This window comes from Fistularia commersonii, chromosome 29 (assembly GCF_037954325.1).
Source record: "Fistularia commersonii isolate RoL2024-O1a breed Wild chromosome 29, RoL_Fcom_v1.0, whole genome shotgun sequence".
NCBI lineage: Eukaryota > Metazoa > Chordata > Actinopteri > Syngnathiformes > Fistulariidae > Fistularia > Fistularia commersonii.
Genome location: NC_141312.1, coordinates 4,474,573 through 4,498,224, shown reverse-complemented (window position 1 = coordinate 4,498,224; position 23,652 = coordinate 4,474,573). Strand labels below are relative to the sequence as shown.

Below are 23,652 nucleotides of genomic sequence, written 5' to 3'. Positions count from 1 at the left end.
TTTGTGGAGCATTCCTTTTCGTTACACCAAATATGATTTATCAATGTTTTCAAAGGATTTAATTCGTCATCCAACAAGCTACAACTAAATTTAACACCGTCTTACGCTACAAGAAGGCTTCCGCGCTTACCGTTGGACTGTACCATTCGGCCATCGCACCGGGAAGGATTTTGTTGTGACAGCAGCAGAGTTACAACCCGGCGGGGAGAGACGGTGAGGTAAAATTATAATGCCAATTATGACTATAAAAGATAGCACAGAATTGTTCTATGCTATATGCACACGTGTGTTTTAATAACTTGATTATAGTGTTTGTCCAAGTAAATTACATTTAAACATCTCGTCAGTGCAGGTAGTACATCCATGAAAATATTACAGGCTACGGAACCGTAGGTATTTTCTGCGATTAAGCTAGCGTGCTAATGGCACAAGCTAATGTTGGGTGAACGACTAACGACAAGTTGATGTCAGTTGATGATTTTATCCGATTCGATTTATACATTTTACGCAATGACTTGGAATCCTACCCGAAAAACAAGCGACAGGGCCAGCGGTCGCCTTTGCTTTGCCTGCTGCAGTCGCTTGAAAGTCGTGACTGCCCGTGTCAGGATGGATATTTCATTCCCCCGGCCTAACGTTATCGTCCCAGTGTTGCTGCTGCTGCTGCTTACACTCTAAGGAGACACCTGCTAGAATCGGTTTCAAGTGAAATTACTCTGTGTAATCCTCGAATCCGCTACCCTGATATATTTGTGTCTTATTTCCTGAGTGGGGCAATGCGATTGGTATCGTTGTTTCCCAATAACAGATTTCCTACATCAGTGCCGAACTCATTAGAAGTCATCCAACAAGGAATGCGTTACAACAGTTCAGTGGGGCACTGTTATTCTTATTTCGGTCAAGTACCAACTTGATGTTAGCGTCTGCCAATGGTCAAGTAATCCAGCGTTAGCTTATGAGAGGGTATGCTCAGATCTTAACATAAATGATCAACTCATGTTGATCAAACGATTATAAATGTGAAATTACAGATGTATGTGAATGCGCATGTCTCTGTCTGATCAATGTCATTCATTGTCTTTGGTTTTCCAGGTCATAAAAAAGATCATTTAATCTCGGATAAACAATGGCCTTCAGTAAAGGTTATCGCATTTACCATAAGCTGGACCCGCCTCCCTACAGTGTCATTGTGGAAACAAGGACCAGAGAAGAATGTCTTATGTTTGAATCAGGAGCTGTTGCTGTCCTGTGTAAGGCATCATAGTTCATACTAGTAAAATGAGATGTGATTTAAATACTTTGTAAATTCTCAGCTCTAATTTGGATGTCATAAGGAATAAACCACACATCCGAACGAAATATGACCTAAGTTATTGAGTGATGTGAATGATTGTGTGGTCTCTAACTTTTAGACTGCATTTACATGAATTTTCCATGTCGATAACATCTGAAATTATCTCCTAATTTCGGTGTGTTTTGTTTTCTAGCGTCAGCAGAGAAGGAGGCCATCAAAAGCACATACACGAAGATCGTTGATGCCTATGGAATCTTGGGTGTCCTCCGCCTGAATTTGGGTGAGCTGTTTTTTTGTTTAACACCATTGCTTTCATAGTTCCAATACTATGCATGTTTTTTTTTTGCAGAGCCATACATATAAAGGTTCTCTAGTTTATATTGCTTCTATTGCTGCTGCTTAATTGTGGGCTTCTTCTCCTGCCCTTTATATGACCTTGAAGGCTCTTGTCATCAAAACAAGAAAATCCTTATGTAAAAGATTAAAGCTAAGTCGCTGAGATGGCTGAGATTTGACCGTCCGAAGATTCAGCGCACTTAAATAATTCACAATTGTTGTTGAAAAATCTGCTGTGTTTCTTACAGCAATGATTTAACTCAATTACAAGAATACTTCAGTTCCTCTAGTGTGTTTGGAATACGCCTTGAGTATAATCTCTGTCATTTCTTTGTACATTCTTTATAATTTTCTGCTACTTTTATCACTGTAGGTGACTCCATGCTCCACAGTCTGGTGGTTGTGACAGGATGCAGCTCTGTTGGGAAGGTGCAGGAGTCTGAGGTTTTCAGGGTCACACAGACAGACTTTATATCACTTAAGAATGATCCTGGAGATGAGGAGCGGATCTCTGAGGTGCGAAAGGTCTTGAATTCAGGACACTTTTACTTTGCTTGGTCTTCTACTGGCGTCAGTATGGACTTGAGCCTCAATGCACATCGCAGGATCCTAGAAGACACTACCGATAACCGCTTCTTTTGGTAAGGATCCGAGACACTACAACATTTCTGTTGAAAAAAAAAAAAAAAGACTGTTTTACAGATATTGTAACTTAATTCTCAATAGTACAAGTTTTACAATTAATTTGCAAACCTGGCTAACGTGTTGTTCATTGCTTAAATAAAATAGGAACCAGTCTCTGCACCTGCACTTGAAACATTATGGAGTGAATTGTGACGACTGGCTGTTGAGGTTAATGTGTGGAGGTGTGGAGATCAGGACAATATATGCAGGACACAAACAGGCCAAAGCCTGCATCTTCTCACGACTCAGCTCGGAGCGAGCAGGCACACGATTCAATGTCCGTGGAACAAATGATGATGGACAGGTGGCAAACTTTGTGGAAACCGAACAGGTGATCTTCAACATTTAGAAAATGTCATTTCACTGCCTATTTTTTATTTTTTTAAAATGTGTGTATCATTCCAACTTTGCAAATCATTAGCTGCACTTCAACGTATTGTCTTTCCTTACTTTTTATCTTGTTTTAAACAGGTTATTTTCCTGGATGACAGGGTTTCATCCTTCATCCAAATCCGTGGGTCCATTCCTCTTTTCTGGGAGCAGCCAGGCATCCAGGTAATCGACAATGAATAAACTCTTCAAAGCCGGCTTTGAAATTGTGAAATATAATATAAATTCCTTAATATTTTGTAAACACTACTATTTTGGACGAAACACACATAGCCTCACAGAACAGAAAAACTGCTCAGTTTTACTTGCCGAGCAAAAAATAAGACAGTGCTAAAAATGTTTCATTTTGTTATTTGTGCCTATTAAATCAGTGTGAGGGAAATCTTTTTGTAATTACGGTACACTAACTATATTCAACATGTAACACATGTCATCCATACTGTGTTCAGAAAAAATCTTTGAAAGGTGTTTTGTTGCAACTGAATGAGAATCGGCACCCTGATGGACTGGATGTGAACCCCCACCTGGTATAACCCTTGTTCTTTTTGGAGGAGTGGGCATTCTCCTGGTGCTAGCGCTTCCTGTCTGCAGATGGGGTATTCTGTGCAGTGTCATTGATCAGGGATTTAATCAAGGCTCCCCCTCTACAAAAAAAAAACATCCCGGCACTCTATGCAGTACCTGTCCTTGAAATGTCATTCCAGAGGTACACCAAAAGAAACTAGGATTGTCCTATAACATTCACACATTCTAAACAGTTTTATTCATCTCCTTTGGCCTGGCATTGCACAGATTAATGAAGTAGATAACAGGCCCAATTCAAATCTGGCATTACTCTATTTATTGACTGATTTGATCACAATTAAGCAACTCTAAGATTATAAACTCACACTAGGTATACAACACTACAAACTATTTGTACGGAGACACAGAGAGAGATTCTAGATGAGCTGGACTGATTTTCCTCAGAATAGCTACATTCTACTGTCAGTTTAAAAAAAACAGTTTCCAAAGAAACCAACGGCATGTTTGAAACATGAGAAAGAGAATGTTCCTGTCCATTGTTGGTTCAAAATTAAATGTTATCAAGCCATAATGACTGGGTTTGTTACTTACCATGCACAAATTAAACTTCAATGGAATTATGCTTAATGAAAGATTCATTACGATTCAATGAATCTGGCACCATATGGCCACTTCTGAACCATATCCGAGGCCCTGTTTCCACTTAGTGTTTATGAATTTAGTCAAGCAATTACAGCTCTAACTTAAGTATGACACTGAAGACAGATTTAAGAATGCATGGAGACACAATCACTGACCACTTTCAGAGAGTGGGTGGTTTTACACATGGTGACATACTTTGAAGAGTGTAAACACCAATACATCAGGTGCTACACTGAAGAACAATCTAATACCTAAATTGCCTCTCGGAAGGCATAAATATATAACAGTAACACAGCTGCATTTGATTCACAAAGTGGCGAAATGCCCTCAAGAGAAACAGTCCAGACATCAATAACCAGTCCCAGATCAAGACAGTTTGCTGCTGAAGTAAAGTGCTGTCTATTTTTGTTTATTTTCTAACTTATAAAAGGACAACCTGCTGTTACCTCTCTCGCTCTCAATCCAGCAGTTTCCATCTCTCTCTGTCTTTCTCTCCCCACTTTTCTGTGCAGTTATACTGCCAGGTCATTGTACATGGTGTGGCATTTCCTTAAACTAAATAATTGAAAGTTCAGGGAAAAATAAAAGGATAATAAATGTTAAACAGTTCTAAAGTACCAGTTCACTCCTTGCAACCAACAAGCTCTCTTGCAAAGAGCGTTAGGAAGCGATCACTTATGAAGTGATTGAGGATGCACTATGATGCCAAGTCCATACCTTTGTTTAATTGAAACTGTCTAATTGTGATTGCATCACTCGAGAGGTACATTATTTCAATGCCAGGTTTAAACTGGGCGGTATCCTCAGATTTGAACAGGCTCAGATATGGGGACATTAATGATAGACAAAGTGATTGGTAAAGGGCATTTTTCTGTTTTTCTCAGCTCCCAGACTTCTTTGGTCAGGTGAGACCCTGGTCTGAAAACATCCTCCAACCACATGCTTGAATTGTGGTCTGCTTATGCTCTACAGATAACTGGATCGGTGTTAATTTGTAATATGGAAGACTGAGCTGTTCAATCTTCCAAAAGGTCCATGCATAGCCAGGACCATATTTGTCTCCTGCTCAGTCTACAGTGTCAGAACACGTTGTCAAAACAAAGTGAGGTGGGCCGGGGCTTGTTTTCAGACACAACTGTAGCTGTCTCGCTACTAAGGCTTTTTTTTTAGGTCTTAGTTCTCTATCAGTGGTGGCTTGGCTAGCTTACTTGTTCCTTCCCATGCTCTCTCTTATTCCTATTACAGGGTAGATAGTTTTTCAGTTTTATACAGAAAAACACTTGTAGATCGGGGTAGTGTTTGAGTGGTTATCAAAATAGTTTCAAACTAGAATAACTGTGAACCACAATTGCCCAGTTTCCTTAAAACCCAAACGGGAACGGATATATAGTATATAATCTAAAAGTGTTGAAGACCTCTTAAAAATTTTGGACAAATCTTTTACACGACACTTCCCACCTGTCTTAGAATCATTACATGTCATTTAGGGTTTAGAAAAGATATTTAGACTTAACTGATACATGCCAACGTTTCCAAGACGCTATTCTGGTAGCTAATTGCGACCTGGTACGTTTCTATAGGTTTTTTGATAGGTTTGTAGGTTTCATTGTACAAAAAAAGGTTCTGTAGATCATTGAAGAAAATGTTTGAAGAATATTATGTTATATATTGTCACCATTTGTACTTGTATGCATTTTTGACTTCTAGAACAAACCATTGAATGATGTCTTTAGATTATGTCTTATAAAATGTGTTTTGTTTAATTTGTACTGTGGGACAGAAGATGTTTGGTCACCTGTTGTGTCGGTATAACATACAAGGTGGGTTACCCGAGGTGCAGTACAGTATGTAACCATAGCCCTTTCAGATACCATGTCAGCAAGTTATTAAAAATGCATCACGTTGAAGAATTGTGGAAGGTCCGAAAGACAGTAAAAACAAATAATTCTGTCCTGAAGGAGCACTGCGGTCATTGTAGATGACAATATCCCAAAGGCAAGCCAGATGTTATCATGTATGACAGTTGAATAACTATCTTAAATTAAAGGGCTTGAAGTCAGAGACTTGTAGAAGCAGATGCTTCTTAAAAAGAACATGGCAGGAGGTATGATGTCGTTAGTTTATGTAGCTCAATACATTAGAATGAAGAAAGCTGTTTTAGAATGAAAGGAAAGCAAAGATTTTTTGGCAATACTTGTGTCCACAGGTAAAGAGGAATGGAAAAAGTAGGTTATAGACGCTTTCGCAATAGCCACTGCCCTGAGTTCATACTAAAGCCCACTGAGGCGTGGTCATCTGTGGTTGATGTTTCCGGATGACGTCTGTGTTTGGTGTGCAGTGATCAAAGAAAGAAGTCTATGGAGAAGTAGTAAGGACCATAAAAAATAGGGAAATTGATATTGTAAAGCCCTGTAATAGTTGATAAACATTTCTACCAGTCAGTCAGATACTATGCGTATTGTTATACCTCTCTGATGCACCTGTGCTACTCTTATCCTTCCCCAATCTTTTTCTTTGTCACTGTAAAAGTCTTGTTCAAATTTTGCTGAAAAATTCTTTCCTTAATCCATCTTTATTACTAGGTTCTCTGGCCGCCAGCATCATCTGTGTGTTGTCATTACTATCTATTTTTCATCTTATCCCAAGAGGACACAGTAATTTGAATCTTTTTGTCATCTGTGGCTTTGTCTGCCCTGCAGGTTGGCTCTCATCGTGTCAAACTCTCAAGGGGATTTGAGGCAAATGCTCCAGCATTTGAACGGTAATGGAAATCTGTTCTGTGTTGAAAGTGCTTGTGGGAAAATGCATGTTCGCCACTTTAACTTGTCTCCATTGAATTATCGCAAGGCAAGATAAAACTGTTTTCACAATGAACCAGGCATAGGGGGGCATTTCCAAAGGGGTAAAGGAGTAATTGTGAATACGGTGTGAGAATTTATTTTAAAGAACCAAAAATGCACAGGGGCTCCCAGCTAGCTTAGTCTTTATGTTTTTGTCAAGTTCAGTTTCAGAATCCCATACTGACCTTGCAATTTTGAAAATAAAAATTCTTTTTTTTTGCTATTTACAATATTAGCAGTAAAGTAATGTACCATTTTATTTCAAATGTTTATTTGGACTTGTTATACTTTACATACTTTGGCTGTTTGGAAGCACCACAAAATAATAAAGATTGTAAGTTCTAACTAAGCATTCATCTTTTGAGGTGTCAGAGACACTTGAGTTTTAATCTTGAGACACTGAAGCCAAATACATTGTCACATGGGACTGTTCTCCTGGAGGAGTACTATAAGCCTTATCACTGTACAACACCTTGTTCAGCATGACTGGTTCGGTTCTTATCAATTTCTGGTAGCTACTCCCAACATTTTTGCTCTGGCCATTTTTAAACTCCATTCAAGGCAACATTTGTCAGAAAACTAATTTGTGCTTGCTCTTAGTTTTTCCCTAGATACTCAAATCTGTACATTGCTCAGAATCCAAGCTCGGTATATCAGAGTTCTTCTCGCATTTTGAAGTCTCAAATATGTCAGAACTTGTCAGGGCACGTATGCTAAGACTAGAGGCCTGAGGCACATTGTAACAATTTTTCCCTTTTTTTCTCTCACCACTTCAGTGTTAATGCTGGTTGCTCTTTCTTTTGTCAATGCTGGTAAACTGTAATTACTGACATATTAGAGAACTAACTATAGTTACTGTTGAAGATGATATTAGGTCTTTAAGAAAAATTATAAAACTGTGTGTTTTTTTTTTACCTTTTTTGTTTGCCAGTTATAAAGATTTACTTGCCTATTGATTTATATTTATGTCACAGACATTTTACTGCCCTTCGGAGGTTGTACGGTAAACAAGTAATCATTAACCTGCTTGGAAGCAAGGAAGGAGAGCATATGCTCAGTAAAGCTTTTCAGGTAAGAGGAACATTGTCTGTCCCTGCTTACCACAATGAACTAGAAGACATTCCTGACATTCGTTGGTAGTTCCTTCTGACTAGAATTTGAATTAACAAAAGAGTCCAGAGGCATTCCATTGTTGCTCTTGAAAGTTTCTTCTTGAGCAGGGAAATCTTGCAAAACAGTGTGGCAATGAGAAATTCTAGTTGTCATTTAGCAAATAGATTATCCTGTTTTGTTTTGTTTTTAGTATTAGACTTTTGTCTGCATCACGTCCCAGTATTCATGTTTTTTTTTTTGGAAAGTGCTACAAGTGCTCTTTTTTCTTTGTAACTTTCAGAGTCACTTGAAGGCATCAGAGCATGCAGCAGCAGTGAAAATGGTGAACTTTGATTATCATCAAAATGTTAAGGGGGGCAAAGCCGACAAACTCCACAGTGTGCTCAAACCCCAGCTCAGCAAATTTGTGGAAGAGTGCGGGTTCTTTTTCTACTCAGGAGAAACAGGCATCTCAAGGTCAGAAGTAAATAAAAAATGTATGATGAATGTCTTTTTAGATATTAATCGTTGGCATTTTGTTATCAGAACGCAGGGTGGGACCATCAGGACCAACTGCCTAGACTGTTTGGATAGAACCAACAGTGTCCAAGCCTTCTTTGCACTTGAGGTAGATCTGGATTTGTCTTGTTTTAAAATGATGCTGCCTCTCTGAATTGATCCTTTCGTTCAACACATGTCCTAATCATGTATTCAGGTTCTGCCAAAGCAGCTGGAAGAAATGGGTTTGACCGAGAAACCACAACTGGTGGCCAGGTTCCAGGAAGTTTTTAGGACCATGTGGTCAGTCAACGGAGACTCAGTCAGTAAGATCTACGCTGGCACTGGAGCCCTTGATGGCAAAGCCAAGGTACACAAAGTATAATCACTTGCAGAATATACATTATACACTTGTGTGCGTGCGTGCGTGCGTGCGTGCGTGCATGCGTGCGAGCATGTGTGTGTGTGTGTACATATGTTCATACACATAAATGTATGCTATATAATGTCTAATTTCTAAGTTGATCTATATCTGGATTTCTTATTATGAAATTATAGCCCTTATTATGGGTGTTGGCTCCAAAACTCCAACCTCACTTGGATTTGTTTGAAAACTAAGTTCTGTGTGTAGTATTGTGTGCTTCAGTTTCTTAACTCTTGTGTGCTGTCTCTTTCTGCTGTCCTCTGGAACTTATTCCCTGTTTGGTAAGTCAACAAGCCAGTTGGTATAGTTTTAAGGTGAAGGTCTATTACTGGTCCATCATTGATTTCAGTATCTGGGGTTAAATTACTGTGATGATGTAATATGGGGTAAGAGGGGCCTTTCATTTTCTTTCTCTTTTTTTAAGACTTGATTTCATTTCCTTTGATAAATTTAGAGGTAATGAAGACACTGTCTCAATATGACATCTTTGGAAAGCTCCTTGGAGATTTATCATCTTTTGCAATGGGGTGTAAAAAGCAAATTCAGACATCTTCCAGGGGGAAAATCATTGCCTGAGCCCTTCCTCATCATTTACATATCTTTGTGTGAGTGTCACAGGATTTCTTCATTTAGGATTTCTTCAATCTGCTGTTTTGATTGGATAAACAAAGGAAAACAAGCCAGATATGTCATCAAATTTCCTAACATAAGACCAGATTATTTATCAATGAGTAAAATAGCCAGTTTCACCATGTTTTATCCTCTCAAACAGTTTAGATCTCCCACTAGACATCCATATTTTTTGTTCGCACTGAAGTATTTCTCCCTCCTTCCTTCATTCTTCCACGGGCAGACTGGAATGTTTTTATTTATAACATTTATAGCTTAATATACAGTCAATAAAGGAACCTTTGGAAGTTTTTTAAGTGTCTGAATGTCTTTCTTTTGTTCTTCTCTTGTTTTTTGTAGGCGGGGAAGTTAAAAGATGGAGCTCGTTCTGTGACAAGGACCATCCAGAATAACTTTTTCGACAGTTCAAAGCAAGAAGCCATTGACATTCTGAGGCTCGGTTCCACACTCAACAGTGACCTGGCAGACAAGGCTCGGGCCTTGCTCACCACCTCCAGTCTTTACGGTAATTATTTACAGTAACATATCGATGTTTCCCATCCATGAATCTATTGATGGACTGCATCCAAATGACATTTGTCGTCTGAGATGTTTTCAAGCAACTTTCTCTCAGTTGTTTATATTTAGACTGTTAGCTTTAAAGTAATGTGCACAATTACAGAGTTTACGCCTCCCCATTGAGAGGGAGGGGTAATGTTGTCATATCAGCTTACTTAATGCTGAATAACTGATCTGCTAGCAATATCTGCTCAACGACTAGTTAACTTGCCCTTCTTTCCTTTCTTTCTCTGATGATTTTGCTCACAATGTTAGTCACTGAGCCCGTCTTACAATCAGGTATAGTAATTGATCAACTGCCCCACTGGACCAACCCTTTCATGCCTTGTCATATAGTCATCCTCCCGTCTCTACTCATTAATAGTTCATTCTTAAATAATTCATTGTTGGTAATGGTTTCAGACTCTGCCTTGAACTCATTGCTAGGATTATTCAGCGCAAATGTAGAGATGGATTGTGCACTACTGTAAAAGTATCTTTTGGGTGCATAGAAAGAATTGAACCATTACCAAAGAGGATTATTTAAATTTAACCTTCCCATTCAGCATGATGTAGAATACTGTTGTGGTTTTCATCTGTTTTTGATAAACTCTCATTGGTTCTGTTTGTTTTTATTAGGACCCTCTATTACTGTTTGTTTCCTGTATGCTGTCGCTCGCAAAGACACACAAACACACAGAACATTATGCACTGTGTTCCTATTTATTTTTTTAACCCTTTGCAGCCTCCCCGAGAGTATTGTTGGGAATGTGTCAGAACTTCCAGAAATACACACGACCTAAACCAATTAGAGTGTGTGTCGGCACCTGGAATGTCAATGGGGGTAAACAGTTTCGCAGCATCGCCTTCCGCAACCAAACGCTCAATGATTGGTTACTGGACGCACCAAAGAAGGCAGGGCTTCCTGAGTTCCAAGGTATGTTGGTTGGCTAATATTTTTTCTCTTTTTTTCTATTACGAGTAGTTAACATTGTCCAACTAAATTAGGCTACAAAGCATAGTTATTATTTACCATATTAACAAAATTAATTGTTTAAATTTGCAGGGAATAGAGGGTGTTACGTTTCTTAAAGTGACTACGGTGCTTTGTTTTGCTGGTGCTTTCTTCTCTGTATGTGTATACAGTGTATATGAGAAGAAAATTCTCATATACACTGTCGATAATGAAAATATTTTTCACTAGCATTCAAAAAACACTGTGTTTTTTCTTCTTTGCAGACAGCAAAGCCAACCCTATCGATATATTTGCCATTGGTTTTGAGGAAATGGTTGAACTGAATGCTGGCAACATTGTTAGTGCAAGGTATGTGAGCAACATTCCACTCACAGATAACCTTTCAGTATAACCCATAAGGGCTTATCTGATACCAGACCTATTTTATCTGTATGAGATTTAGGGGATTTTTGATGCTCTGTTCTATGTACCGTGAAGAAAATTTGTTTCAAAATGTGATATTACCCGTTAGACTTTTTTCTGTGTTTCAACATATCTGTCTGTTTCTTCTCTTAGCACCACTAACCAGAAACTATGGGCAGCTGAGCTACAAAAAAACATTTCACGGGATCACAAATATGTGTTGCTAGCTTCAGAACAGCTTGTGGGGGTGTGTCTTTTTGTGTTCATCCGTCCACAGCATGCACCCTTCATCCGGTACGAACCGCACAGTTGCTTTGCATACTTACCTAATCTTTTAAATCATAGATATTCTCCGAAGAAACCCCAGAGGACAGTTGATGGGGAGTTTAAATTACATATGCATGATTCTGTATTGATGATGATATCAAATCTATCATATATTTTGAAACTTTCTCTTTTTTTGAAGCTCACTCATTTTTTTACATTTCTTAATCTTTTCAAGAGATGTTGCTGTAGATACAGTAAAAACTGGAATGGGTGGAGCCACAGGCAATAAAGGAGGTGTGGCCATCCGCCTGCTGTTTCACACTACCAGCATTTGTTTCGTCTGCTCCCACTTTGCTGCTGGTCAGTCACAGGTCAAGGAGAGGAATGACGACTACAGTGAAATCACACGCAGACTCAGCTTCCCCATGGTAATGCAGTCATATCATGAATACATTTTAAAACACTGTTCTGCTGGATGAAAGCGTAATGTGCTGTCTCTTGACCCTCAGGGTCGTCTGCTTTACTCACATGACTATGTGTTCTGGTGCGGAGACTTCAACTACCGAATCAGTCTGCCCAATGAGGAAGTAAAAGAGCTCATCAAACAGCAGAACTGGGATGCTTTGACAGCTGGCGACCAGTTAATAGACCAGAAGAATGCTGATTTGGTATGTTAGATGTTCGTCATACAATATTAATGACATTGGTTATACGTCAACACAAAAGGCAATTTTAGGATTGTTATCAGCCTTATTAATGAAAATGTTATTTTACACAACATATCAGTAACACCATCATTTTCATCCTTTCATTCAACAACCCTCAGACATTTACACTTCTATTAGATGAAAACTGCATACTGTACATTCTGTACTGTATATGCAATCCAAAGTCAGTTGAGAGAAGTGCATTCTGTTTCCCTACAGAGGGGTTTGGGCTCAGTTTTAATGCAAAAAAAATTATTTCCACAGGTCTTCCGGGGGTTTATTGAAGGAAAGTTGGATTTTGCGCCTACCTATAAGTATGACCTCTTCTCAGAAGATTATGATACAAGTGAGAAGTGCCGCACACCAGCCTGGACTGACCGCATTCTCTGGAAAAGGAGAAAGTGGAACTTTGACAAAACAGGTAAGGTGCTGAAGAAAAGAGTTGTCACCTCATAAATATCATCCCCTCTCTCCCGATACTCACTGTAAAAATATGCAATGAGCTGTTTGACCTGCTGTTCTATCTTTTATGTTAATTGAATATCTCTTACCCGATCAAACAAAAACCTGGTCCAAATGCTTATTAAATGTGCATGATAATGTATTCATATTATGCAGCCGAGGAGATGAACGTAGTTGGAGCGGCTTTGACATCAGGAGAGTGCGAAGATGATCCACACCAACCATGGAGCCCCGGGATTCTCAAGTACTATGGCAGGGCAGAACTAAAGACCTCAGACCACAGGTGAGAAACAAGATACTAAGATAAATTCTCAGTGAATCAACAATATTTCCACTTCCACAGACCTGTATTACATTCTTTATTTCTTTATGTGACATCCATTCTTTTGGTTTAAAAAAAACAATGTCATGAGCATCCCCAAGTTATCTGCTTGCCTGTTTTTTTTTGTGTGTCACAAGGCCTGTGGTGGCCATAATAGATGTGGACATCCTTGAAGTTGACCCAGAGGCTCGGCACCAGGTTTACAAGGATGTGATCGCCCTGCAGGGGCCCCCAGATGGCACCATCCTAGTGTCTCTGTGCACCTCTGGTCCTGATGACTACTTTGACGACGCACTAATAGATGAGTTACTGGACAAGTTTGCTCATTTTGGAGATGTCATCCTCATCCGGTGAGCCTCAAAGTCTTACACAGAACAACGAATGTCTCCTACAGATGTTACATCGCAACAATAATGCCCCTCTTTATGTAGGTTTGTCGAGGAGAAAATGTGGGTGACGTTCTTGGACGGTTACTCTGCTCTTGCTGCTCTGTCTCTCAGTGCTTCTACGGTAAACCACCGCTGATTTATGTTAATAGTTTACAAAAGGCTCCCATAAATCTTCACTTTTTTTATCTATCCCATCTGGGCTGCATTACAGGTCCTAGGGAAGGTGATTGACATCCGTCTGAAGAGTCCCGGCTGGATTAAAAGTCTTGAGGAGGAGATGAGTGTGGAAAGGATCTGTGGAAGTATTCCCACCTCTGCCAGTTCTACCTTGCTTGCCGAGGATGCAGACATGGGTGACGACGATTATGACATGGAGGGTAAGGAGAGATGTGCAAAATATACTAGACATCGCCTCAAAAATGTAGTATGTTCTCTCTTAATGATATTTTGAAGGATTCAATCTTCAAGGCAATTAAATCATGCACTTGTGTCTTCTTTATTAGGTGATGTGGATGAGGAGGTAGAGGAAATTCTTCCCCAGCACCTTCAGCCAGGAGCAGGCTCTGGCCATGGATCCTCCCCTCTCCCATCCCCCCGCAGTAGTCCCTGTCCCTCCCCCACCCACGGTGAACCGACAGCACCTAGCAGACCCAGCCGTGCAGGTCAACCGACCCGACCATCACATGGTAAGCACAGAATGAGACAAACGTGTCACAGCATGACCCAACAGGATTCACGCTGTTAAAGTACTTTTCAGTCTACCCTGGTTGCAGATATTGTCTACCTGAATATAAACTGTGATTTTGTTCTATTTGTAATGCATGGAAGGAGATTTAAGTCCATCACCATGCAGGAGAGGAAGCACAGGTACACTGTGATGTGTTTCAATGTCTAGCATTAGAAGGTTTGTGGTGTGTCTTAAAGCAGGGGTTCTTAACATTATGTTATTGTGGCTGTAGAAATAAAGTTTTAATGTCAACGCCTCTGTTTGATCTTCTCAGGGCCTCCTGTTGACTTCCAGCCTGGTGCCCCAACATCTCAGAGCCTTGAGCCCAAACGCCCACCTCCTCCTCGTCCCAATGCCCCTCCAGCGAGGCCAGCACCTCCCCAACGCCCACCACCCCCTTCAGGTAAAGAATCCCCTTAGATACACAAGGTTGCAGTAATACTAGTGACTGTCTATGTACAATAAGCAATCCTACGTAGTTCACATTAAATGGACTTATTGTGATCATTTCAGTTAAAGCTATTCTACTTTAAACCAATAAGATCTCTAGCTATGAGTACCATGTTAGTATATCTCACTTTTTGCCACTGATATAGAAACGAAGCACATGTTGTTTTATATTTGATCATTTCTGGTGCTTAACATTTAGTGCAAGTAATTTGGTAGAATGTATGGCATAAAAGTAATTTTTTAACTGTTTACATTCTAAAATGTTTTGTGGAGTATTCAATGGTAAGAAAAATGTAGATGTAATTTCTGAACAATTACATGTTAATTTCTACAACCCATGTAAATGAGCACTTCATCTGCTCAAGGCCCATATAAGTGTCTAAACGCAGAATCTATTCTAAGGTTTGCATGGGGTAAGTCATATAAAGCTTTGTTCCTTTTTGTGAGATTGCTTTTCCTTTGGTGATGTGTTTCTTTATACACAAATTCTACAATGCTGCAACCCATTGTAGCCCTATACATTTGTTAGGTGTGCACAATATAAAATCTACTTGGGAGGAGAGGAAGAGAGATGTCTTGAGCCTGTTTAAGTCAGATTCTATTTGTAACAAGTAGTATGTGGATCATGGTGGGATGTCGGTTTATCCCAATTCAATGGACCTTTCTTTCTCAACCATTTCCGGCTTTCTGAGGGGTGTGAACATCGTTTATCAGTCCTCCAAGTCACTGCTTTATTCTGCCACGCCAAGAATAAGTCTTAGCGTTCTCAAACATTCGCTTCAAAGAGCTGTCCCTATAATCTGTCTCTGCTTTAAAGGTCTCATACTTATTTTAATCATTAAATGATTAAACTAAGTGTGATAGCTCTTCGAAACAAAATAAAATAGCCTTGTACTGTGGCTTGAATGTTAATGTTAAATTTGTTTCTGAGAAGATGCACACTTAAACAAGGCTAAATCAGTCTGTCATTCCTATAATCACAAGCCATTACTTTAAGTGTACACTCCACCAGTGTATCATTATTGCACACATCATTTTTCATTTTCTGTTTATAATTTTGTCTTAAGTGTGGAGGACATGCATGTTTTTAAGGATCACGTGGTTCTAAAATTGATTTAGTTAATACATATTCACAGGATGCTTCTTCACACTTATCATTTTGAAGCAAGAAAGAAAGAAATCCCTTAATTTGTCACATTTACAAATACACATATAGCACAACGTCAGTGAAATTTGTCTACATTTAACCCATCACAGATAAACCAGTGCAGTAGGCAGCCACTGAGCAGCACCCAGGGAGCAGTTAGGGGTTCAGTGTCTTGCTCAACAACACTTAGGAAATTGAGGGGAGCTCAGGAATCGAAACAGGAACTTTTCATTAACAAGACGCTCACGTTTACCACCTGAGCCATGTGAACCCTGCATGTTACCAGTATTACTGATGGTTTTTGGAGCAGTAGGAAACACTAGAGACCCCTTGAAAGTATTCTTGGAATATTTAAATCATGACAGTATACAATTGCAATTTTAGATAATTGGCCACAGTATATTTTTTTGCTTTATTTTTTCCCCCAAAAGGAAAAAAAACAATGTCAGCAACTGACTTTGATAAGATCAAATGTTAATTTTGTTATTTTCACTCAGCCTTCGTTACTGCTGAGACCAAATGTGAGGAGACTGCTCAACACTGTCATGAAAGGCACTAGCATCTGACTAGTATCAAAGATTTGAAAAATCATGTAGCATCATGTACCCTCTTATCAGCTATGTTTTCTGTCATCAGTATTTCACTTTGTTTATAGCAGTAATATATTTTGATTTCCTTTGTGCTGCAAAGGATCAAAAAGCCCTGCTCTTCAGCGGCCAGATTCTGCTGCCGGTGAGTGACATAAAGCATGAAGTAGCCAAATAGCATGTAGCCTCTTTGTGTGTAGTTTCCATGTCTCCTGGGGTGTGATTATCCTGTACTTTCACTTGTTTTAGGTCTCTCATTCCATCCAGCCACCTAACTCATCACCTAAGTCATTTGTATAGGGTTTGATTAGCTAAATCCCCATCACGCAGTAAGACATGGGTGTAATCAGTGACATTCATTGACATTGGGTGTCTGTGCCAGAAAGGTGTTAGACCGAAGCTGATGTCTAAGTTGTGTGAGAACTTTAAGAAGGTTTGTCAAGAGTATTGTGAAACACGTGTTTGCAGACATTGTGGTAACCAGTTGGCTCTCAAAATAAGGTCTGCCTCCTCCCTGGTGGATGAGGAATGGCTGAGTCACCTTTAATAATGAAGTCATACGTTGTGCAACCATGTGATTTGTGTGTGTGTGTGTGTGTGTGTATGTGTGTGTGTGTGTGTGTTTGTGTGTTTGTGTGTGTGTGTGGTGTTTTACTCATTGTATCATCATTTTAGTCACTGGCACTCACCAAATGCTTCATCTTCCATCTTTGGGGGATATATCAATTTTCTTCATTTGTTAAGAGAAATATATATTGCTCAGTACTCTCAAAATATTGCACTCGTGAACCAGAAGAGGTCCTTTATTATGGCCAGATGTTCACTTTATTTTCTTCAACATCAGTGAAATTCTATCTGGTTCTCTTGGACTATCATTGTTGTCTAATTGCTTTCCTTGTCCTACAAGCTAGTCTTTATTCTTTAACATGTTAAACCCAAACTGCAGGAGACCAGTCAACTTGTCACTTTATTACTCTCAGTCAATGGAATAGTCCATTCTCTGGCAACAATGACTTTTTTATTTACAGAAATGCAAATATTTCTAATGATCTAAGTTATGCAATCATAGAGAGATTATTTATTGATTGATTTATTGCATTTATTTATATATTACCCAGTCTTAGCTTGATTTGCTATGGTTGGCTTGTCCTTAAAGGTCGCAGCCAGGCAGCAGCAGGAGCTCCTGTACCAGGAGGTGCTAGCAGACCAGTGAGTTTACAACTGTTATATAGTACTAACAAATAGCATTTCCTGTGCCGGTAATTTTATGCATGAATTCACCCCTTATTTTCTTTTCTCCCATCGTTCTTCAGAATATCCCTCCTCGAGCTGGGGTGATCAGTATGCCACCACAGTCTCGCCCACCTCCCCTCTCCCACCCTGGAGCACCCAGACCCATCCAAGAAGTGCATCCGGGCGCTCCTCGACCAATCACAGACACCCATCCCGGAGCCCCACGGCCTGTGTCAAGTGCCCCGGCTAAACCAACTGATCTGCCTCTTGGTGAGGACGCTTGTTTTCACAAAAGGAATTTAGTGAATTAATTACACAGGAATGTTTTCAATCTTGGCCAGTGATTTTAACTGCGTTTTGTTTCCCCACTCAGGTCCTCCACCATTCGGAGCACCTCCCACAGCCCTTCCAGCTGTGAGACCCCAGGTCCCATCAAGCATGCCACCCCAGCCACAAGCCCCCTCTGCTCAACTCCCACCACCATTGCAGCCAACACTTGCAGCTCCACTTCAGCCACAGCCGGCAACTAAAGCAGTACCTCCTGCTGCTGCTGCCCCCCCTACAGGGCCTCCACAGGGTCTCGCATCACCCAAACCCCCACCACGTTCCCGTTCCTCTCATGCTCTGCCACCTGATGCTGCAAAGTCTGAGACAGCTGCTCAGGTTGGTGCAAACTTTCTTCTTGTAAAATGACTAGGATGTCAGGAAATGTTGTTTCAACTTTTTTGTTCTGAAGTGGATCCATGATTTATAGAATCCAGCGTAAAATCTCAATACATTCTGTGCAAAATTAAGTTAATTTCAGGAATTGCAACTATGGAAAATCTACTGATAAGAGCTTCTCCTTGCTCTCTGTATATTACACCAGTAAAGCTTAGTTATATGTGTCATTCTTCCTGCTTTGTCTCTCTGACTCATTTGTCTTTCTTTCACAAGCTGGAGAAACCCTCAGGGTGACAGGTACTTGATATCAAACAACCTCTTTGTTTCATTCTCCATATTTGTATTCTGATGTTATCACCTCTATGCATTTCAACCAATAATCCACCTTTTCCATTTTGTATGTGGTTTACCTTCTCCTCTGTAGTTCATTTCCCCAAGTTTGTGTTAGTGCAAGGCCATGCTTTTTTGTTATGTTTTAGGCTCACAAAATGTAGCATTATTCCTCTTTATGTTGACCAGCATATGAGACCACGATGACCTGAAGAAGTTTGTCAGTCATTTTTTCTCACGCTTGTCCTTTCATATGTGCTCACCATCATGTGTGTGCACATATGCAATGACTTCATAAGTAGAAGTGACATTTTGCTCGTATTTTATCGATTCAGTCATTTGTGTTACTTTTTATTATATTATGCAATCTTCAGTGTACTTAATTCAACATGATGCATAATTATGGTTAAAGTTACTCTGTGGACATTTTGACCACCTGAGGCATTATGAAATGCTTTAAATTTGATCACTATTTTCCTTTCTGTGCAATAAAAACTTGCAATGACAGGATTTAGAAATAAATCACCTACAGTACAATGCAAATAGATGTCTCCTTGTGGCTAGTTTAGTCTTCACTAAATTATTTTGCGGGATTGTAAAAATTGAAACGGCATCCTTCATGAAAGGTTTAATGATTTATCTACTGAGAACTCAAAGATACATGTAGTAACACACCAGGAAAACATTTGAAAAGGCTGATGAACAGGCAAAAAAAAAACTCGATAATTTTAGTCAGTCACCTTCTCTGTCAAGCAGATTAGTTTGTCCAAGTTAAAGACATAAAATTTTATCAAACACTGTCCCAAACTACCTATAGGGGCTGCAGAGGCTTATGTTACCGCAGCTCAACAGCATCTTATTTCTGGGAGCATTAATGTGAGTAAAAGTGAACTCCACAGGGTATCTTTAAACTTTGAATCAGTTAAAGGTAAAATAACAGAAATAATTGGTCCTTTAACTAAACAATTTGCGTAATGTTAGGTCATTGTCCATATTTGTATGCAACATTTTCTGTGTCACTGACATTGTCTTCCTTTTATTCACTCTCAGGTGAATGGATTGAATGGAAACCAAGGAGAAGCACAATGGAAGAAAAACCCCATCAACACATTTGCCTCTGACGCGCTCACCTCTTCTACACCTGCCTGGCACACCACCCATTCCCTGACCAGGAGCTCCACTCTAAGGGCTCCCCCCTCTGTTCCAGCATCTTTGTTATCATCTAGCACTCTTCCCCCGTCTTTCTCCCCCCAGTTTTCTACCCTGTCCGATCTGCAGGGACTTGAATCCTCTTCACAATCTACACCCTCTCCATTCCTCTCCCTGCTCCCACCACCTCCAGCATTATCTCGAAGTCGTTCACAGGAGACACTACAAGCCTCCCCGAGTCTCTTACCGAATGAGACGCTTCCCGCCCGACCTAACAGCACCAACCCCTTTACCGGCCCATTGGTGCAGCATCAGTCACACACACTGGGTCCGGCCCCTACATCCAACTTACAGGGGACCATTTCTGCTCTTTCTCAGCCACTCATTCCTACGCGGGCTCCAACGGCAGCCCCTGTATCTCGGCCTACCATGTCCCTGTTAGAGTCCTCAGCCCCACTTAATTCTAGACCTGCTCTGCGTCTCCCTCCAGAAACGTCCTCTGCTCCCACTCTGCCCTTGGCACCACCATCCTCAGTCCCCCCAGTCCTTCTACTTCGTCATCAGCCGCCTCCACCAAGAGGAACACAAACCAAGCAGTGGGTTACTTTTGATGATGATATGGATTTTCCACCTCCTGCCAAACCACCACAAGCCCCCAGTCCCTTGGTCACCCAAGCTCAGACTCATCTTTTTCCCTCTGGGTTTGACTTGGAACCAGACTGGTTGGCGTCTGCCCCATCAGCATTCCCAACCCTCCCTCCTCCCATTCCAACAAGAACTGCGACCAATATCCCAAATCTCCCAGAAAGGTCCAGTAATGGTTGCTTCTTCCCCGGGGGGTCAACAGAGAGATAGGATCACCCCCTCAAAGGCTTGGGGTATATTCAGATTATGTATAGATCTATGATAAATGTGTATATGTGTGTGTGTGTGTGTGTGTGTGTATGTACAAAGGAGACAGTATTTAAAAAGTATAGAACGATTCTCTACTAAAACAGGAAAAGATTTATAACTTGAGCAGTTATGTGAGAAGTGAATGAGCAGAAATGTGTTCAAATCTTACAATGGTAATTTGTGCTTGTTCCCTCATAATGGCATTTATTTGAATATGTTCTGAAATGTATTTTTATTTGTGGCAGCAAACATGTGCCTGTTTCTACGGTATATAATTATGTAAACTATATCTATATGCACAAATCGAGTGCATATCTGCCTGTGCAATATCAGAACACATATGTGCAGTGGAGCAGCACTCTGTAGTCACAAGCCAGGTTTCACCTAAATCAGTGTTGCATCTGCTGACACGCACCAGTTCATATCCATCACTGTATTGGTTTGTGCATTGGAGAAGAGGGATATCTTGAGTTTCAGTTTTCCAGTTACCCCCAGTGATGCATACTGTCTGCAGTAATCAGATTGCTTTTGACTTGCAAAGATGTACTTTTATTTCTCGGACTTTGTGTCTCAAGGTAAATTGAATATTGTGGGCTTGCGTTCATCATGAATGTACTTTCAGTTGCACTGGGTTTTGTAATTGCCTGCTTGCTGGCCCCACAGATCAAACAGCAGCAGCAAGAGTCAGAGTAGGGCAAACTCTTCACTGCTGCAGGACCAACGCTCTGCAATGTCTCATCCACTTTCTAGTAAGACAAGTTCTCTCTATCCTGTTCTGTCCTTTTTCCTCAGTGGTGCTTAGCTGGAAATACTCTGTAGCTCTATATTAAAACCTATACATAGCTTAATATGTAAACATGTATGTTTTCAATATGGAAACGACTGCATTGTGTGGCTGTGACAGCCACGTCAGTGGCTTGCACATTGTAACTGATATGCACTGAAACGCTGTAGATGTTCTGTGTGTTGATGTTTTCCAGACAGAATTGAGAGTCTGCAGATTGAATTGATGAGAGGGATTTTTCACACTTCCTCTTCTGTAGTGTATTCATGTTGATTTATCCAAAGCATCAAATCATTGTATTGTAAATCCAGAGAATGTGGTGTGTGGGTGCGTATACTGCTGTTCCTCAAAGTATGAAGATGATGTACATTTGGATCTGTGGGCATGTCATCCAGCGCATGACATGCGTAATAATAAAAGGGCACTTTTTTTTTATTCAACTTTTGTTAATTACAGAAATCATGCTTCTAATTTCTCAGAGCGTTTACTCCAGATGACTAATAGTTTAACCTGTGGTGAGAAGTATTGTGTTGTGTTTGAGGTGTGTGTTGTCTTGTTATATTTCACAGTATTTGTGTGGATGTGAGTGTGTACATAGCTGGCTGTGGCTTACCGTTCAGCAATCTTAACTGAAGCTTTTCCCTCTGTATGTCTTGTTTTTTTCATGCAAGAAGTGTATTTGCAATGAGTTTCTTAACAAAAGCCACTGTATTCATACTTCTATGTATTGTCACCCATTAGAACCTATGGAAGGCACCACTATTTTAGGAAACGGGGACCTTTCTCCTTAAAGCACCCACGTACTGACATTATTTACGTCTATATGCTGACAGATACTGTTTTTTTGGAGCGGATACTATTTTTTGGCAGTAAAAAAAATCTTATACAGAAGAATAGGCTGATATTTTAGTCATTTTAAATGCCACATTTAAGCAGTTAAAAAAGCAGCTCAACCAGACATCAGGTAAATGTTCCAAAAAATGACAGAATCCACTGTTGGATTTCAATTCAAGAAAGCATTGCCATCAAATGATGTTATTATGCCCTTTTGTGTGGACGACTGTGAAAAGTTGGGTTTATGTCTATTAAGTTAGTTAAAAGTGTATATGTCATCAGTTATCAACATTATTCCAATTCAAATGGTTGCAATAGATGCCCTGACACCTTCAAATAACACTTCTACCCAGCTGAGATCCCACTAGGTGTGCAGATATGAGAAATTAATCCAACATTTACCTACAAATATTAACTTTTAGTGCTTTCACATTGGTTGATATATCTTGGTTTACTGATATATCTCTGTAAGGTCAACATCAGCAAGTAGAATCAGTACGTGTAATTTTTAGACCATATTGTGCTGCTATAAAAAGTAAAAATGGAAAATAAAAATAGATGAGGAAAAACTTGCTATTTGACTCTCTTCTCGTGAAAATTCAAGGTTGACACTGTCAGTAACATTAAGCAATAGTTTGTAAAATAGCTGCCCCAAAATTCAAGATGTTCTGACCTTTTGCAACATAACCTTAGTGTATTGAAGGGACATTTGGATGATCTACGGAGGATATGACATCAGATGCAAAACAAAAACAGCCGGCAAGTTTTCTCTGTGCTTTGAGCACCATTTAAAAATAAGTGGAAGTAATCATCATTCCCGTTACTAAAAGCAGAAGCAATGTAAGCAGGTGTTTGAGGTTGCCAGTGCTTACATGTGTGTCAAAAATGCATTAATCTTGTTATTCAAATATGTGTAGTAGAGACTGCATTTGCATCAACAGTAGCCGGCGCTTTGTGTCATGTTATATTCAAGACAAGATTTTATAGGAAACAAATTGCTCCTTTTGTGAGGTCAGTGTCCCTTTTTATCACTATAATCCATAGTAAATAAGAGTTTGTTGTTCAACATAATCTGTATGTATTAGAGAAAACATGACGCCTCAGTTCATGTGACTATCCAACGTGTTCCATATTTGACGTGCACAGCTGATTGCACGTTTATGTATGAAGCAGTTTATGTTGTATGTATGCAAAAATAAATGTATGTTGACCTGAGGTTTTTCTTTTTGACTGCATTTAATTATACAACAAGAATCATATAATTGCATGATACAGTTGCTGTTTCTCAGCTAAATGAAATGTAAAGTCTATGTGTAGTAATCTGTCATGCAAAAGTGGGACAATGCTTTCCCAAATGCACAAAATCTGAATAATATATTCATACCACAGAAATTTACCGCTTCACAGGCTGTTTTTTCTTTCTCCAACCTTAATGCA

At 39.8% G+C, this 23,652-nt stretch overlaps 1 protein-coding gene across 11 annotated transcripts; it reads left to right on the top strand.

Annotated features, from left to right (window-relative positions):
* Window positions 1–112: 112 nt before the first annotated feature.
* Window positions 113–23,430, top strand: synj1 (synaptojanin 1). Of its 11 annotated transcripts, XM_086176569.1 has the most exons (33): window positions 142–218; window positions 1,093–1,250; window positions 1,488–1,574; window positions 2,004–2,271; window positions 2,420–2,645; window positions 2,786–2,869; window positions 3,154–3,231; window positions 6,571–6,632; window positions 7,686–7,782; window positions 8,105–8,280; window positions 8,350–8,431; window positions 8,519–8,671; window positions 9,695–9,860; window positions 10,169–10,192; window positions 10,638–10,829; window positions 11,132–11,216; window positions 11,424–11,564; window positions 11,773–11,965; window positions 12,047–12,205; window positions 12,509–12,665; window positions 12,863–12,989; window positions 13,166–13,378; window positions 13,460–13,538; window positions 13,629–13,794; window positions 13,921–14,103; window positions 14,246–14,284; window positions 14,419–14,547; window positions 16,432–16,473; window positions 17,485–17,537; window positions 17,642–17,831; window positions 17,935–18,224; window positions 18,498–18,521; window positions 19,605–19,741. In XM_086176569.1, the coding sequence occupies exons 2-32, from the start codon at window positions 1,127–1,129 to the stop codon at window positions 18,516–18,518; spliced, it is 4,086 nt and encodes a 1,361-aa protein (XP_086032695.1). In that variant the 5' UTR covers window positions 142–218; window positions 1,093–1,126; the 3' UTR covers window positions 18,519–18,521; window positions 19,605–19,741. The 11 variants fall into 11 exon arrangements, with proteins under 11 accessions (XP_086032687.1, XP_086032695.1, XP_086032688.1 ...); XM_086176561.1 differs by lacking the exon at window positions 18,498–18,521 and having other exon boundaries at window positions 113–213; window positions 19,605–23,430; XM_086176562.1 differs by lacking the exon at window positions 18,498–18,521 and having other exon boundaries at window positions 9,704–9,860; window positions 19,605–23,430.
* Window positions 23,431–23,652: the final 222 nt, after the last annotated feature.